This window comes from Chrysochloris asiatica, unplaced genomic scaffold (genome assembly GCF_000296735.1).
Source record: "Chrysochloris asiatica unplaced genomic scaffold, ChrAsi1.0 scaffold00115, whole genome shotgun sequence".
Classification (NCBI taxonomy): domain Eukaryota; kingdom Metazoa; phylum Chordata; class Mammalia; order Afrosoricida; family Chrysochloridae; genus Chrysochloris; species Chrysochloris asiatica.
In genome coordinates this window covers 10,458,922-10,474,706 of record NW_006408633.1, presented here as the reverse complement: position 1 = coordinate 10,474,706, position 15,785 = coordinate 10,458,922, and the positions used below count along the sequence as shown (strand labels likewise).

General features: G+C 45.1%; 2 protein-coding genes across 2 annotated transcripts in view; one reads left to right on the top strand and one right to left on the bottom strand.

Annotated features, from left to right (window-relative positions):
* The first annotated feature begins 271 nt into the window (after nt 1–271).
* Nucleotides 272–4,007, top strand: RASL11B (RAS-like, family 11, member B). Its single transcript, XM_006868066.1, has 4 exons — nt 272–507; nt 1,120–1,176; nt 2,256–2,332; nt 3,537–4,007. The coding sequence occupies exons 1-4, from the start codon at nt 366–368 to the stop codon at nt 4,005–4,007; spliced, it is 747 nt and encodes a 248-aa protein (XP_006868128.1). The 5' UTR covers nt 272–365.
* Nucleotides 4,008–15,129: 11,122 nt separating this feature from the next.
* Nucleotides 15,130–15,785, bottom strand: part of SCFD2 (sec1 family domain containing 2) — a 668,469-nt gene continuing 667,813 nt past the window's right edge. Inside the window, exon 9 of the mRNA XM_006868065.1 lies at nt 15,130–15,222. Coding sequence (XP_006868127.1) covers nt 15,130–15,222 — 93 coding nt within the window. The remainder of the gene's footprint in view (nt 15,223–15,785) is intronic.

Below are 15,785 nucleotides of genomic sequence, written 5' to 3'. Positions count from 1 at the left end.
CCGCCATAGGCTGAGCCTCCGACCGCTGCCCCACTTTTCCCGAGGCTCACGGGGCCCCTCACAGGCTCCCTGCGCCCCCTGGGGCGCGGAGCGCTAGGCGCGGCGCCGGGGGCGGAGCTTCACAGGGAGCCCCCGGATTGGCGTCAGGAGGCGGGGGCGTGGCCAGCCTAGGAGAAAACTGCCCGCGCGGCCGGGTTCAGCTCCAGCGCACAGCCTGAGTGCATAGAATAGCTCTCCCCCGTCAGTCCTCTCCGGTACTTGGGATCGCGGAGTGGCCGGCTCGCTTCTCCCCGCTGCTCCGCGGTAGCACGAGCCTCCTCAGGCCCTCAAGTCCGGTTCCTCACTCTGCAGTCCCTGGAGAGGTGATGCGTCTCATTCAGAACATGTGCACCATCGCCGAGTACCCGGCTCCAGGCAGCGCCGCTGCCGCAGACTACTGCCTAGGAGCCGCGGGCCGCCGCCTGGTCAAGATCGCGGTGGTGGGGGCCAGCGGTGTGGGCAAGACGGGTGAGACCTCATGCTCGGCTCTTCTTTGGGGCTGGCTAGGGGCGGGGGGCGGGGGGGAGGGGGGAGAGGCGGCAAGAGGCACGACTCCCGCTGGGAGTTGCGGGTAACCGAGGCGTGTGGGGAAAGGTGGCGCTGCAGCTGGGCTGCCCACACCCCTCCTGTTGATCCGCTGCCACTCAGGGAGGGACCTTAGGCACCAGAGCTTCCAACCCGCACCTACAGGTGAGGGTACTGGGATCCAGCATGGCCAGGCCACCTTCCGGGCACAACTGGGGTCAAAACTTTGTGGCACAGGGGTCGAGTCAGTCTGGAGGGGGGTCTTTAAGGTTAGGAAAGACATTTGTCTGCAACAAGACTTCGGTGTGGCTCAGCCCAACTCAGAAGAGGGGATGGGCCAAATGACGCTTGCAGCTGGACAGAACCATATCTTAGGGTGCCTTCCTACCCCCTCTCCCTGGTCCTTGAGAGGAAGATCGAGGAATTTTGGGGGTTGGAATGTCACTTGACCGTCTATGGCTTTCCCTCTGACCATTGTTTTCTGGGCTGTCAGTAGGCTAGAGACCAGTGTAACGTCTTGTTCACCCATTCTGATTTCTTTTTTCTGACCTCCAGCTCTGGTGGTGCGGTTCCTCACCAAACGATTCATCGGTGACTATGAAAGAAATGCAGGTGAGGAAGTACATATGTACCAGTACCGCCGTTCCGATTTTCAGCAGTTCCCAAGCAGGTTCCTTCAGAGTGACAGTCTAAGCCACTTCCAACCCCCCACCCCCACCCCATGTACCCCTTCCATAACTGTCATCTGGGCACATTCCAAGCCCATTCATCGTTTTATCAAGTGCCTGAAAGTATTCCCTTCAGTATGTTTTAACTATAGGGACCCCAGTTGGAAGCACCCTTTGTACTCAAGAGCCTCTCCCTCCAATACACTCCTGCAAAAGTCATAAAAAAAAAAAAAAAAAGAGCTGGCCAACTCCTCCCCCTCCTCCCTCTCTGCTGGCTGCCTTTCCGAGGTGACCTTTTAAAGCAAAGGCCAAAGGACAGCGGTTGTAAACCTCTTTTTAAGTTCCCTTAACAAAGAAGAAATAACTAGATGGTCGGGTTTTTGGAGACAAGTTTCTGGATAAATGAGAGGGCAGCTATTTCAGATCCCCATGATTAGGAATTGCCTTTGGAGAAGCTAAGGGGCTTTCTGCCTATGATCTGTAAGCAAATTGCTGGATTTCTCTGACCACATGCAGTACCTATAGGAGATTATTTGGAATGAGCTATATAAACCATCCCCAGATAAGACAGGGCAGTCTTCTGCTTTGATATGGATTTGGCTATTACCTTGTCAATTTCTGTTCTACTTACTAAGTTTGGTTCTGCATTTACTAACAATATTTGCCATATAGAGCCATGATATCTAATACCTAAAATAGAAGTTTATTCAGAGTGATAAACTGCTAAAAATACAAATCCCACACAGTGAGTGAGAAAATGTACACTCCAAGGAAGTTACATTTCAAATTAAAGCAGGTTTCAAAACAACTTATAAACTTCACTGTGGTTTTAATAAATCCACAGACATGGGTTTAAAAAATTAGATTTAAGAAATCTGATTATATCCATTAAATAGAAGAAATGAAGTAGAGTTTATTTTTGTGCCTTTGGTACCTGTTTTTGTAATTTAAAAAAGCACAAATGATTTCAAAGCTATGCAAAAAGAAGAAACATCATCTTTGTTTTTTCCTTTGTCTTCATAGGTAATCTCTATACCAGACAAGTCCAAATAGAGGGTGAAACCCTGGCTATTCAGGTTCAAGATACTCCAGGTATTCAGGTGAGAAACTCTTCAGTGATGGGTGTAAGAGGACTCGACTTGGCTGTGGAATTGTTTGATTGTTTTCAAAGTACCTAATCCCTAATAAGGAAAGAAATTTGGGAGTCAGGTCTAGACTTTTACATATTGTCTGATGCTTCGATTATTATCTGGGTTCTGGTCAGTCATGTTGTTGTTGTTTTTATGTGCTGTGGAGTCGGTTCCGACTCATAGTGACCCTGTACAGGGTTTCCGAGACTAAATCTTTACGGGAGCGAATGCCTCATCTTTCTTCTGTGGAGCAGCTGGTAGTTTCCAACTGCTGACCTTTAGGTTCACAGCCCGATTTGTAACCACTGCGCTACCATAGCCAATGGTTAATTTGGGAGGTTTGGCTAAAGGGCAGAAATGGTCCCCCAGGAGGATTCAACACATCAGAAAAAACCAAACCAAATACACTGTGACTGGTAAGGTTTTCCTTCCTATGGCTAAAAAGGCACATGTGTCTTTGGAAAAATCCAACTTTCAGGAAAAAAGAAAAAAAAAATATATATATATATATGTATATATAAAACACAAAAAGTGTTTAAGGGCCAGATTTTTCTCCAAACATACATCTGTAAGCTTGCATTTGCAGAAAGGCGTGGTTTCTCTTGAAACAGGATGGGTATGGTTTGTAGGGCATGTGTTGTGTGCAGACTGTTGAGTAATCATAACACTGTAGTATTTCAGACTGTTGCATCAGGTACAGAAAAACAAATTGTATTAGTTGTTAAAAATCAAACATGGGAAGTATAGTTTCCAATAGGTAGAATCACTATTATAGTGTAGAAAGTTACTCTCTAGACAAAAAAGCCATGTTAGTGGGATTCCCCCCTCCCCCCTTCTTGAACTGGGCAGTTATCCAGGTTTAAATGCTTCCAGCTCCTATCTTTACTTCCCCAGACTTACTGTCTAGCCAGTTAATTTCCCATTTTGTGCAACTACAAAGTCTCTCTGCATGGCGTTCTCTGCAGGTCAATTTTCCACTTGCGTGTGGTGAGCTGCACTGTTATTTATTCCAACTCTGTGCAGCTGGATCAACATAGTGTCAGGAAGGCTGAAGTGTGTGGGGATCTAACTTGTTTATGGCCTGTAACCTGGCATTACCGGGATTCTCTGTGTAACCACGCCAGGGCTTTATGCGGCACTCTCGGCTTACTGGACCATCACCCTTCTTTTTCAGGTCCATGAGAATAGTTTGAACTGCAGCGAACAGATGAATAGGTGCATTCGCTGGGCTGATGCTGTAGTGATCGTTTTCTCCATCACCGATTACAAGAGCTATGAACTCATTGGTCAGCTCCACCAGCAAGTCCAGCAGTTACACCTGGGCACCCGGCTGCCTGTGGTGGTTGTGGCTAACAAAGCTGACCTTTTGCACATCAAGCAGGTGGACCCTCAGCTTGGACTACAGCTGGCCAGCATGCTGGGCTGCTCGTTTTATGAGGTATCCGTCAGCGAGAATTACAATGATGTGTACAACGCCTTCCACGTGCTGTGCAAAGAAGTGAGCCACAAACAGCAGCCTAGCAGCACGCCGGAGAAGCGAAGGACCTCCCTCATCCCCAGGCCCAAGTCACCCAACATGCAGGACCTGAAGAGGAGGTTCAAGCAGGCCCTGTCTGCCAAAGTGAGGACTGTCACCTCTGTCTGAAGCAGGGGTACTCTAGGGGGCTTGGTCTTCCCAGGAAGAGGGCCTAAGGTTCTTCCAGCACAGGAACGCTGAATGCTGGCAGTGATCCAGGGTTCCAGAAAGGGCTGGAGCAGAGATGCCAAGAGGACCTGTGCCACTGTTGCAGAAACAGAAGCGCTGTTCTGAGCAGGACAGAATTGATGCGGCTTCAAGGAGCCCACCGAGCCATGCTCTGAATATGTGAAATATACTCTACGCCTTTTTCTTTGGAATGAGTGGGGAGGGCATCATCGCCTTGGTGGTTTTTGTTCTTAACCACCTTGTAAATGATGAGCAATGGTAGTGTCCCAAAATATTATACTGATGTGATTGATAGTGGAAACGGAAAACCAGATTAGGCACCCACATGCTTTCCATGCCCCCCAAAAGAGGAAGAATTATTGTTGTCAGTATGATTTGCATGTCAGGGACACTTTCTATGACACTGTTCTTTTCAGAATGCCTTTCCAACCTGAAGGATGCCTAGATTTCTTCCTTTGAAGGAGGAGGGATATCCTGCCCACCTCAAAGAAAAAACTAGGTTGTGTTTTTTTAAAAAAAGCGATTGTATGAAAATGTTCTCTGTACAGCTGGCATGTAAGCTTACATTGGCAGAAAGACTGCTGAAAGGCGCAGATTCTCCTGACGCAGGATGGGTATGGTGTATTGGGTGAGTGTAGCACAGCTGTCGACTAAAATCTCTCAGCCACAGACTGAGTAATTGTGAGACTGTATAATTTTACAATTGTTGCATCAGATATAGAAAAAGAAAATCATTGATTTTGGTGTGATTTGTGTAAACAGCTTATGGCAATGACATTGGGTTGCTTTCTCAGCCCAGGTGAGTCATGGCAATGGGTGGTTACGCTTCAGAAACACTACGTGACAGTGAGTGACAGATGCACTTTAAAAAGCCCCTTGTGCTTTGGCTTAAACTGTAATTAATTTATTTCAAGTACAATAAATCCTCATTTCTAAAGAGTACATGGCTGCCCTTTGTTTGTTATTGTGTTAAAAGTTTACCCACCAGAACATACATCAATTCAACAATTTCTACATTGGTACCATTCCTCAAGATTGTTCCTCTTCCGTTAACATAAACTTCTTGAGTTGCTGTTGTCTATTTGATCCCAGAGAGTTCCTTAAAAGAGCCCAATGTTCAAAACAGTCTTTGCAAGTTAAGCTAAATGATTATTTTAAAAACTTCAGGGGATATTTTTGGTTTAAGGTTTAAAAGTTACCTCAGAGCAATAGTTTCGGGGGTTGTTTCATCTAGCCTGCGGTTCTAGAAAATCTGGATTCCACGGAAATTTCAAATGCTGTTCCTCAGTTTCTCCCTTTTTTGGTCAGGATTTTGATATAGATTCTTTGATCAAAACATTCAGTAATGGTAGCTGGGTACTACCTAGTTCTTCTGATCTCATGGCCTGACTTGGTTTTTTCTTCAAATGTTAACCTTCTGCCCTTCACACAAAGTATTTTGTATTTGTTGAGCATGCAGGAGTCCTGGTGCAGTGCTGTACAATAAGCACTGGACTGCTAACTGCAAGGTTGGCAGCTTAAACCCACCAGTCACTCCTCAGAAACAGGACACAGGGTGGCTGTGAGTCAGAACTTATTCAACAGCACTTAACGAGGAAGTCAGGCATTATGCCTGCCAGGGGCTGTCTCTTAAATCACACACCAAACCAATGCAGTGTGTTCTACCATCCCAGTTTTACAGATGAAGAAACAGACAGACACAGCAAGTTAAATAGCTCATCAAAGGCAGCTGCAGCCTACAGTAAGTGCTGTGAAGTTTCGTTTCTGCTGTATATTCAAGAGGAGTAGATTTCCTGTGATTTTTTCCTTCAGGGTCCCCCAGGAAAACTTTAGACATGTCTGACTGTACGTTTTGTGCTGTTGGAACATCTCTCAGCAAAGCCGGCAAGGTTTCTCCACACATAGCTTATTTGGCAAACCTTGGGGTATACTGCTTTCAGAAAGTTCACCTCATTCTTGTAGAAGCTCAGAGCATTCCAGGAGCCACTCCCAGGGTGCTTTTGCCACAAGTACATGTGCTAAACCTGCTAGGCCTCTCATCTGCTTGCAACTGGGGCTGGGAGACCTTTCATGCAAGCTGAGTGAGTCACCATCTTTATGGGCAAATAATCACACCTTACATTTGTTTGAGTAGTGCTTTCATGTACCTGCCTTCAGTTAATCCTCAGGATACCCCGTGAAGCAGGAGCGGGAGGGGACTAAGTGGGGGAGGTTTACTACCATTTACAGATGAAAAAAAACAATCTCAGAATTTTGGGTGATCTCCTCAAGTTCACACAAAGGACCTGAATGGATGTCTTCTGACTATATATTCCTTCATAAGGCGGCCCAGTGGTGTAATAGTTCAGTACTTAATCTGCTAACCAAAGGGTTGGAGGTTGGAACCCACCCGGTGTTTCCAGCGGGGAAAAGACTGGGTGATCTGTTGGAAAGATTACAGACAAGAAAACCCAATGGGGCAGTCTGCTGTGTTACATGGCGTCACCGTGAGTCCGAAATGGACTCGATGGCTGCTCACACCAGCATTCCTTTATATCACTTCATTTGGGGGCTATTGCTGCATATATAAAGGAGCTCTGGTAGCATAGTGGTTATGAATCAGGCTGCGAACTGCAAGTCCAGCAGTTTGAAACCACCAGCTGCTCCACAGGAGAAAGATGAGGCTTTCTGCTCCCGTAGATTTATAGCCTCGGAAACCCTGTTCAGTGTCGCTGTGGGTCAGAACCGACTGGATGTCACTTAACAACAACAACAAAGCTATATATATGGGAACCTGTGACCACAGGCTAGCAGCTGAAATGAATATCTAATGAGGGCCTGGCTTTCCCACCTGGTTTCTCCCTGGGTAAACACCTGACTCTTCTTGACAGGGCTTCTGGTGATGTCCCAAACCTTTAGCTGGAGGGTAATTTTCTACATTGCAAGTCGAACTTAACCTCTGAGGAGGGTGGGAGATCCTAACATATAATTCAAAAAGCATCTCATATCAAACACAGTGCCAAGTATCTCCAAGGACTGGTGTCTAGTCACATCTATTTCTATTCCTTCTTGATGAATGTATAACAATGTCCAGTGGGTGGGAGGCTAATCTTAATATATTCAACAATGCTTTTACCCATGTTTTGGAAGTAAACAAGGTAAATAGTTTTCACATGGGCTCTGCACTCCCATTTCTTATTCGTGTACTGCTCACCCTATTCCCTTTGTGTCTGCCAACCTCGAGTGCAGGCTTCTCCAGCTTTCTTGCTGAGCTGTGCCCTCCTAACTCCCTACCTCCTTTGTCACCTGGGAAAGGGAAGGCAGGGATGTGTGTAGGTTGGGGAGGGATGGAGAGGTAGGGGGAGAAGGAAAAGCAATTAGAATGTGCCAGATTATAAATGATCTCCTTTAATCCTTTAAAAAATCGTATAAGGTAGTTATTCCATTTCCATTGTTGTTGTTATTAGGTGCTGTCGAGTCGGTACCAACTCATAGCGACCCTATGCTATGCACAGCAGAACGAAACACTGCCGGACCCTGGGCCAACCTCACTACTGTTAGAGATGAGAAAACTGAGCCTCCATTGCCTAAATTACCTGCTGTCGGCCACACAGATGGTAACAAACAGATAATAACAATTACTGCTTGCCTAGAACTCTGATCTCTACAGAATAGCTTCCTGTTGTCTCTGTTACCATTTTGTGAGAGAACTCCATTGGTGTGCTCAGTCGTGAAACCCACAGTCCCAGGGTGGTATGTTAGGGATGGCGTCCCACCTACATCAACCCTCTCAGGAGGTGATTGTTGTTAAGTGCTGTCAAATCGATTCTGACTCATAGTAAACCTGTATAGGGTTTCCAAGGAGCATCTGGTGAGTTTGAACAAATGACCTTACAGTCCAGTGCTTTTTCTGCAGTGCCACCACCAGGACTCCGTCTCAGGAGACATGTACCTAAAACTCACTGCCATCAAGTCAATTCCGACTCAACAGCCACTGTAGGGTTTCCGAAAACTGCTGACTGAGTGATTTAGCAGCCCAAGGTCTAACCCACAGTGACGGCAGGTTTCCTTTCAGGAGGTAAGCAGGTACCGTTATTATCTAAACTTTCCCAGCGTGTTGGTGGTGGTGGTGTGCCGTGGAGTCAGACCCGACTCATAGCGACCTGAGGCAGTAAATCTTTACAAGAGCAGAAAGCCTCATCTTTCTCCTGCGGAACTGCTGGTAGTTTCAAACTGCTGACCATGAGATTAGCAGCCCGACTCGTAACCACTATACTACCAGAGCTCCTTTTTCCCAGTGTAAATGCTGATATGCACAGTTCCTGAGTGTCTGAGCTGGGACTAGAATACAGAGAAGATTTCAGGTCCATTTCTAGCCACTGCTCTTTTGGAAGGGAGGCAAGAGTTTGATCCAGGACTCCCCTAACTCCTCCTATTTCAGTTTATTTATTGAAAACATATGTGCCAGGCATGGAATGAGGCATTAGACAAAACTGACTTACTGTCTATAACCACATCAGGATTCACCTTCGGTCCCCTTCTACAAGTGAGGAATAGGGAGACTCAAGACTAACACTTGACAAATCTAGGACTTCCCAGCTCTGACTCTAAGCAGAGGCCTCCCTGCCCTGATCCACCTTAGCTTTCCTGCTTTCCTTAGCCTTTCTTTTGTTGCCTTAAGCTTGTGGCTGCTCACTAGCCCCAGGCCCACCACGCTGCCACAACTACATCTGCTGTTGTCATTAGCCAGCGGCTCACTGGCCTCCAGTCCCAGCTCACTAATAAAGACGTCCAGGCAGGGGTGGGGGCCTCAGCACAGCCCGTCTGTCTCAGAACCCGATCCATGTCTGTCGTGATGTCTGGCTTTCGAGTTTCCTCCCTGCTTCAAATCAAAAACATTCGGCACCCTCTCTAGCCAGCCTGGCGCTGCATGCTATACCGAGACAGCGAAACCTTCCCAGAGCTCCCTTCTCCTCGCTGCGTCAATCATGGAACCCACCCGTCCCAGCCAGTTCCTAACCCCGAGTTTAGGAGCTATGGGTGTGTTTATAGCAATCCCTGTGACTTAGGCAGAGAGAGTAGCTTACACTCCAAGGCTGAGAAGGCAATTGTGTTTTCTAGGCAAAGAAGCAGCTTTATGGGGTAAAAAATCCTTCACAAATAGCAACTGGGGAATTTGGAGATCCTGAATTTTTATAGAGGAGTGTACATCGTTGGGGAAAGGGGGACAGGTACCTCAGGGAATGACCCAGAAGGGATTATAAATAACCCAAGCAAACTGGTGTTTTGTTTTAAACTCTACTGTGAATTGGGTGAAAGTTTACAGAGCAGATCATCAGTGTTACATTGAACAAGTCGTACACTTGGTTTCATCTTTGTTTGGGACCCCCTCCATGTAATAAGACTTATTCCACTCCCTCTGGATGTTTCTTGTTTCCATTTCTCCTTTCCCAACCTTTCTAAACTTGTTGTTAAGTGCCATCGAGTCAGTTCCCACCCATACCAACCCTGTATAGGGTTTCTGAGGAGCAAGTAGTCCTTAGGTATAACTGGTGGGGTTTTCTTTTTTTGCATTTCCTTTAGAGTTTAATGAGAGAAGTTTCTAGAAAGTTTTTAGTGTCCTGGCTACCTTCCTTAATTTGGTGTGAGGAGAATAGGATTAGAGTTATAACTGATTTTGGCAAGGTCCCAGTCATCACACTACTAGCCCTGTGCTCCCTTGTGAAATATCAGCAAATACTCCATAATCTGGTTTTGTCTTTTAAAATCACTTTCAAAACAGAGTTGGGCCTTCTGGATGTTTCTTGGACAAAGATGGCAGGCAACATTTGCAATATTGGATTATTTTTGAGAGTCTGTGTCTGGTAAGCAGTATAAAATAAATAACAGTGGTCTTGGGGAAAGTTTGGTTGATTTCCTTGCTACAGGAGATGCCGTTGTAATGGAGGGGCTGTGGTGTAAACAAAGTCATTTCCATATGCATGAGCCTTCTGGGGATGACAGTTGGCTGATGCCTGGCCAAACACTTTGCTGTGTGCCAGCTATGTTTGCCGGGAAATGGAAGCTTTACAAAGGCAGAAGTCAATTGCTACAAAGTATTTACACCTCTATCAGTTGTGTTTATAAAGAACAGCCTGTGAAGTCCTTGGCAGGTTTGCATTGATATGTGCTTGTTTTGGCTCTGGCCAGCCAGGGCTTAAGTGGTAAACAGTCAGGCCTGAGAGAGACAAAACACTACTGCCCAACTCAGCCTAACCTTTCAGTTTGCCTTCAAGTAGTTGACATCTGGTGGGAGGAATAAAATCACTTTAGAATTAATACATTTAGATGAGTTTGAAGTGATCGATGAGAGTGTTGGTCTTGGAATCTATGGCTATGTTGTGGCTAACTGTGATGGAGAAGATTCTATTACAGACATCTGTGGTCCTGAAAAAGCAAGCATCACATTACTACCAATAACGGTGATTATTCCTAAATGATCTTGGAATTGATGGGTGGTATAAATGGTTAATGTGTTCACCTGCTAACTGAAAGGGTGGAAGTTTGAGTCCATCTAGAGGTGCCTCAGACCAAATGCCTGGTGATCTATTTCTGAAAAACCAGCCATTGAAAATCCTAGGGAATGTAGTTCTTCTCTGACACACACGAGGTCACCAAGAGTCAGGATCAAGTCAAGGGCAACTGGTTTACTGGTTTAAAGTGCTCTTAGGAAGCTTCCCATGTGCCACCTTCTAATTGCTTGACAATGTTTTATTCTTTTAATTTTTAAGACACATCAATGTAGAAAGTACTATCATTATCCAATTTGTACAGAAGCAACTGATAACAGGAGCAGGAACAACGAGGTGGAAGAGGTGAGAATGAAGCCCAGGCACTGTGAATTAATTGGGTTGCAGATGCTGTGCTCCTAACTTCTGGGCTATTATACGATCTCAGAAGTACATGGGGCTATTTCACCTCCAACTTCTCATCTCTTTGTCCCCCCAGGAGTGCCTCCAAAGTGTTTCTCCATTTGACATTATTTTCCTGTTGACACTTTATCATAATTCTGTGAGATAATTACTCTGTTGGTACCCTTGCAATGAACAGCCACATTCATAAGCTATGAAGTGCTAGCAGCTATGGTAGGGATGGTCCCTTCTCATGAGGTGTAGTGGTGGTGGTTGTGTGCTGAGGAGTCGGTCCCAACCCATAGCAAGCCTGTATAGGGTTATAAGGTTGTACATCTTTAAGGGAGCAGACAGACTCATCTTTATCCTGCAGAGTGGTGGACAGATTCAAACTGCTGACCTTTCTGTTAGCAGCCCAACTTGGAACCCACTGTACTACCAGGGCCCTTTCTCACGAGGCAGATATAGATGTAGATGATGATTCGGCAAATCTTTTGCACAAGAGCTCTTTAAAGTGTTAAAGAGCAACCATATCAGTTGGAGGACTAAGGTGTGCTTAACCCAAAGGCATAGTATTTTCCACTGTCTCATATGCATGTGAAAGTTGGACAATGAATAAGGAAGACCATAGGAGAATGGATGCATTTGAAATATGCTGGAGAACATTAAAAGTACCATGAACTGTCAGAAGAACAAACAAATCTGTGTTGAAAGAAGTACAGTCAGAATGCTCCTTAGTAGTCAAGATGTCCAGACTTCATCTCTCGTATTTCAGACATGTTATAGGAGAATGACATCATACCTGGTTAAGTGGCGGTCAGTGAAAAAGAGGAAGACATCCAACACAATGGATTGACACAGCGGCAGCAGCAATGGACTCAAGCCTAACAATTGTGAGGATGGCGCAGGACCAGACAGTGTTTTCGTTGTGTTGTGCATAGCATCTCTATGAGCCGGAACTGACTCTATGGCAGCACCTAACAAAAAGATGCTGATGTCTACAGTTCCTGAGTGATAGAGCTGGGCCGTGAATCAGTTCTAAGGACTGCTCTTTAGCAGGCTATGGAGAGTTTGGCCCAGTGCTCTCCCTAGTCCTCCCGCTCTGGTGGCAATCAGTTCAAGCACAAGCCAATACCAGCCAGGTTCCAGGAGGCTCCTGCCTGGGGACAAGGCTCCATTTCTTGAGTCCCTTTCTTTTTCGTATCTTTGCAGGATTTATATTATTTTCCCCCTTCTTTTTAATCAAGGAGCTTCCTGTTTTCTTATCCAAACCAAACTCTGCTTATTACAGACTTCCTTCAACAACCCTCTTCTCCAAACCTTCCCACCACCTGATTACGCATCTGGCTCAGTCCCTCCAACCAGTGACCACATAAATGAAACAGGGTGAGTATCAACCAAACTTGTGACATGTCACTCCACAGCCTGGAGATGACATCTGGGCACATTTGCTTTAATACTCAGTTCAATAATAGCTGATGGATAACATATATAGTCAGTAAGATTCTCCCTTTCTCATTTCAGAGTAGAAGTTTTAGAATATTCATTTTAAATAAAAATAAAGGTGCTTTAACACCTATGGAAGCAGTAATTCAAAAGAGGGAACAAGTCCTTACAGCAAGAATCATCTCCACCCCCTCCAGACACACAGAGTAGACAGGGATGGACAACTTGGACATTGGCTACCCAAAATGGGGGGTGGGAGGCTACAAAGGCAAGAAGTGACTGGCTTACAAGCTTTCAAGAGGGAACCTAGATCCAGAGGGCCTGGAGGAAGGTAGAATCTCCAGTGAGTAGTATTCAATCTGACTAGGCGGGGCTGATGCAATGAAATGCAGGCGGGTCTCTTGTAATACAATAGTGAATAACTGTTATCAGGACTGATTGTGAGGGTTGGAAATGTAAAGGTGGACGTTTTATAGCAAGGACGGGAGTGATTAACTTTTCAGTCTAGGAGCGGAGGTCCCTAGGACCATCAAGGGAGAAGAGCAGAGAGCAGGACCCTACCCAGAGAAGCAGTGATGCCTGAAACGGAGCCAGAGATGATGACATGGAGTGATGGAGCAGCTGGAGACTTTAGATCCAGAGAGGGAAAGTGACTGTGTGCTGAAGACCTGGGGGGTACGGGGGAAGGATTGCTTGGAGGTGATTGTAACCATGGCAATGAGATGATATATGATCGAATGAATGTAAAATTAATGTTCTCCCATGTAAACTATCACATAATTCACAATAAAAACATTTAAGAAAAAAATAAATAAAGGTGTTTGTTAAAATCTCCAAAGTAATACACAAATACATTTGCTGATATTGTTAAGTGCCGTCGAGTTGTTTCCGACCCATAGTGTTGTTTCCCACCCATAGCGACCCTGTAGAGGGTTTCCAAGGAGCAGCTGGTGAGCTTGAACCACTGACCTTGCAGTTCAAAGGACTTTGCAGTCTGAAACATTAGCCCACAGAGCCACACCAGGACACCAAATACATTTACTGCCCGCCCCCCAAAAGAACTCAAACAAAAGAGAAGGATAGAGAGAGATTTCTCCTTTGCTTAGCTTTCCCATTCCTTAGCAGTTTGGTTTGTATATTTCCAGAACATTTCCTCTGCATATAAACACATGGTTTAAAGCTAATCTTAAATGTATACTCACCTGGCAGCCCAGTTCCAGCTGCTCCTTCTGATGAGGACCATAGAATCAAGAATGTATGCGTCTGGCTGGTTCACCACCTCATTCACCAAGCAGAATGTCTGGGACAGGACAGGAACTCACCCAATATTTCATGAATGAATGAATGAATACAGATGAATCACATAGTAGGTTGATTCTTAATTTTTAATTTTCGAAAACAGTAATTTTCTCTGCTTTAATTAGAATTTCTTTTGGACAGCTGTAATTTTCTTCCTTATTCAAATTCAAGACCTTCAATGAGCAGAATACAAGTATTGGACATGCCCCATATTTCAAGACCATGAAAGAACTGGTCTTAGATGGAACACACACTTGAGCAGGAAAGAGAACATCTGTGTGTATACAAAAAACAAAACAAAACCTTGCTTTGATTACATGTTAGAATGACTTCCAATCTCACAGTTTTTTGTTTTTGTTTTTATTTTTCATAAAATGACAGTGTTTTGTAGAGAACTACAGAGACCTGAATGTTTGGGTTTACATTTTATTTCCTCCACCTGTTTGATCTTTACTTCTGATGGGAATGTCGGGAATTTCCATCCAACATTCACTTACACATGTGTGGTTTCAAGGCCGTTCATTGTTTTCCAGAGTTCTTAATAATTTTGGTAATTAATTACATAAAAAGTAGATGAGTCGAGGTTTTTCTTTTATGGCCAGAGGAAAACTTAGACTTCCAGAAAAAAGAGGTTTGCATTTCAATACAAATTTGAAATCGTAAAGGTCATAATGATTGAGGTTACAACCTAGACCTCCTGGGGTTCAAATATCTTCTGTTGGGGTCTTCCTTCAGGAGGAGAGGGACCTTTTATAGGCAAAGTCAGCTCCCCAACCTGCCTCTCCCCCACCAGCATCCCAAACAGTCCAGCAGCCCTGCCCAGCAGCAAATGAGCTGGAACAAAGCCGCCCTTTGTGATGGCAGATGATTTACAATGCACTGGGACTGCCTGCACAAACTGTCCTGGCCACTCCTGTCTCTTCTCCACCTTTTCAGAGATGTTGCAAATCAGAGAGAAGCAAAGCCTCGGCCCTACTTGCATATGGTCCCTACTTAGTTATATAATATTAAGAAAAACCATATCTTTCCTCACATTTTTCCTCTTAACACATGTCTAGTTTCTCCTTGAGCAATTTCAAATCAGAACGTGTGCAATCTACCAACATACTTGCCAACAGGTGTTTGTTTATTCAGAATGAATGAACTTGCAGGTGGATTCAAGAAGCTTACAAATAAGAAGGTTAAGGACAAGTGGGAATTATCACTCATTAGGTCGGCTGAACGATAGCTTGACACTAATAAAAAATAAGAACAAAAAACAAGGTTGTTTAGGAGAACTACAGCAATCCAAGTAAAGTACCTCTGTGCCTGGTTATGAAAATGCAGAATGCAGTCATACCCATACTTAGTAATACGGGCACTTTGGTTTGGGAGGCATATCTTGACTGGTGACAGCCAATAATACAGGTATTTCCCGCTCTCTTCGGTCTTATCTCCTTTACAGAGGTTCAGAAGCCCAGGTCTGGGTGCAGCCGGTCAGTTGCAAATAGCAGCTCAGGAATGTTAAGTGGTTTCAGGAGTCGTGTGGACAGCACAATGACCTGCCAAAAGGAGGGGCAAACACACCACAGACAATTAGGGTAGCTGATCCCAGGTTGTGAGAGGGTGGGAAATAAATATGGAAAGAATGTCTTTGGGGGAAGATATGTGAGTGGGGCACAGTGAAGAAAATAGTAGAAGATAGGCAGGTTGATATCAACGGTGTGAGTTTCCTGGGTGGTGGGAAGGATGGTGTGTGGGACCGCTGCGTGTTTTCTGTGACCAGGATATTGCAAATGGCTGAGACTGGTGCTGGACATATCAGAGAGGCTGATATCAGCCACTGAAATGAATTTGATCATACTGTGGCTTTGTGGTCCAATAATTTGACCTCAATACTGAGGTCTCAAAGAGTCCCGATGGTGTAGTGGGTTAAGCATTGGGCTAACGGGCAAGGTAGGGCTGTGAAGATTTAGTCTCAGATAAACAATGGGCAATTCTACTCAGTCCAGTGGGGAACAATGATTTGCAATGACTCAGTGGCTGTGGGTGGGGACTGAGGTTGCTTCTTCTTTCATGGAGATGTTGCTCCTTCAAAGAGGATGTGACGTCACACCTAAGAGCT

What these genes read in the sequence shown, in the direction of transcription:
- RASL11B (XM_006868066.1), top strand. Translation starts at nt 366, where the DNA reads ATGCGTCTCATTCAGAACATGTGCACCATCGCCGAGTACCCGGCTCCA. An exon ending in TGACTATGAAAGAAATGCAG is followed by an intron (nt 1,177 to 2,255) that starts GTGAGGAAGTAC and finishes TTGTCTTCATAG; the next exon opens with GTAATCTCTATACCAGACAA. An exon ending in AAGATACTCCAGGTATTCAG is followed by an intron (nt 2,333 to 3,536) that starts GTGAGAAACTCT and finishes CTTCTTTTTCAG; the next exon opens with GTCCATGAGAATAGTTTGAA.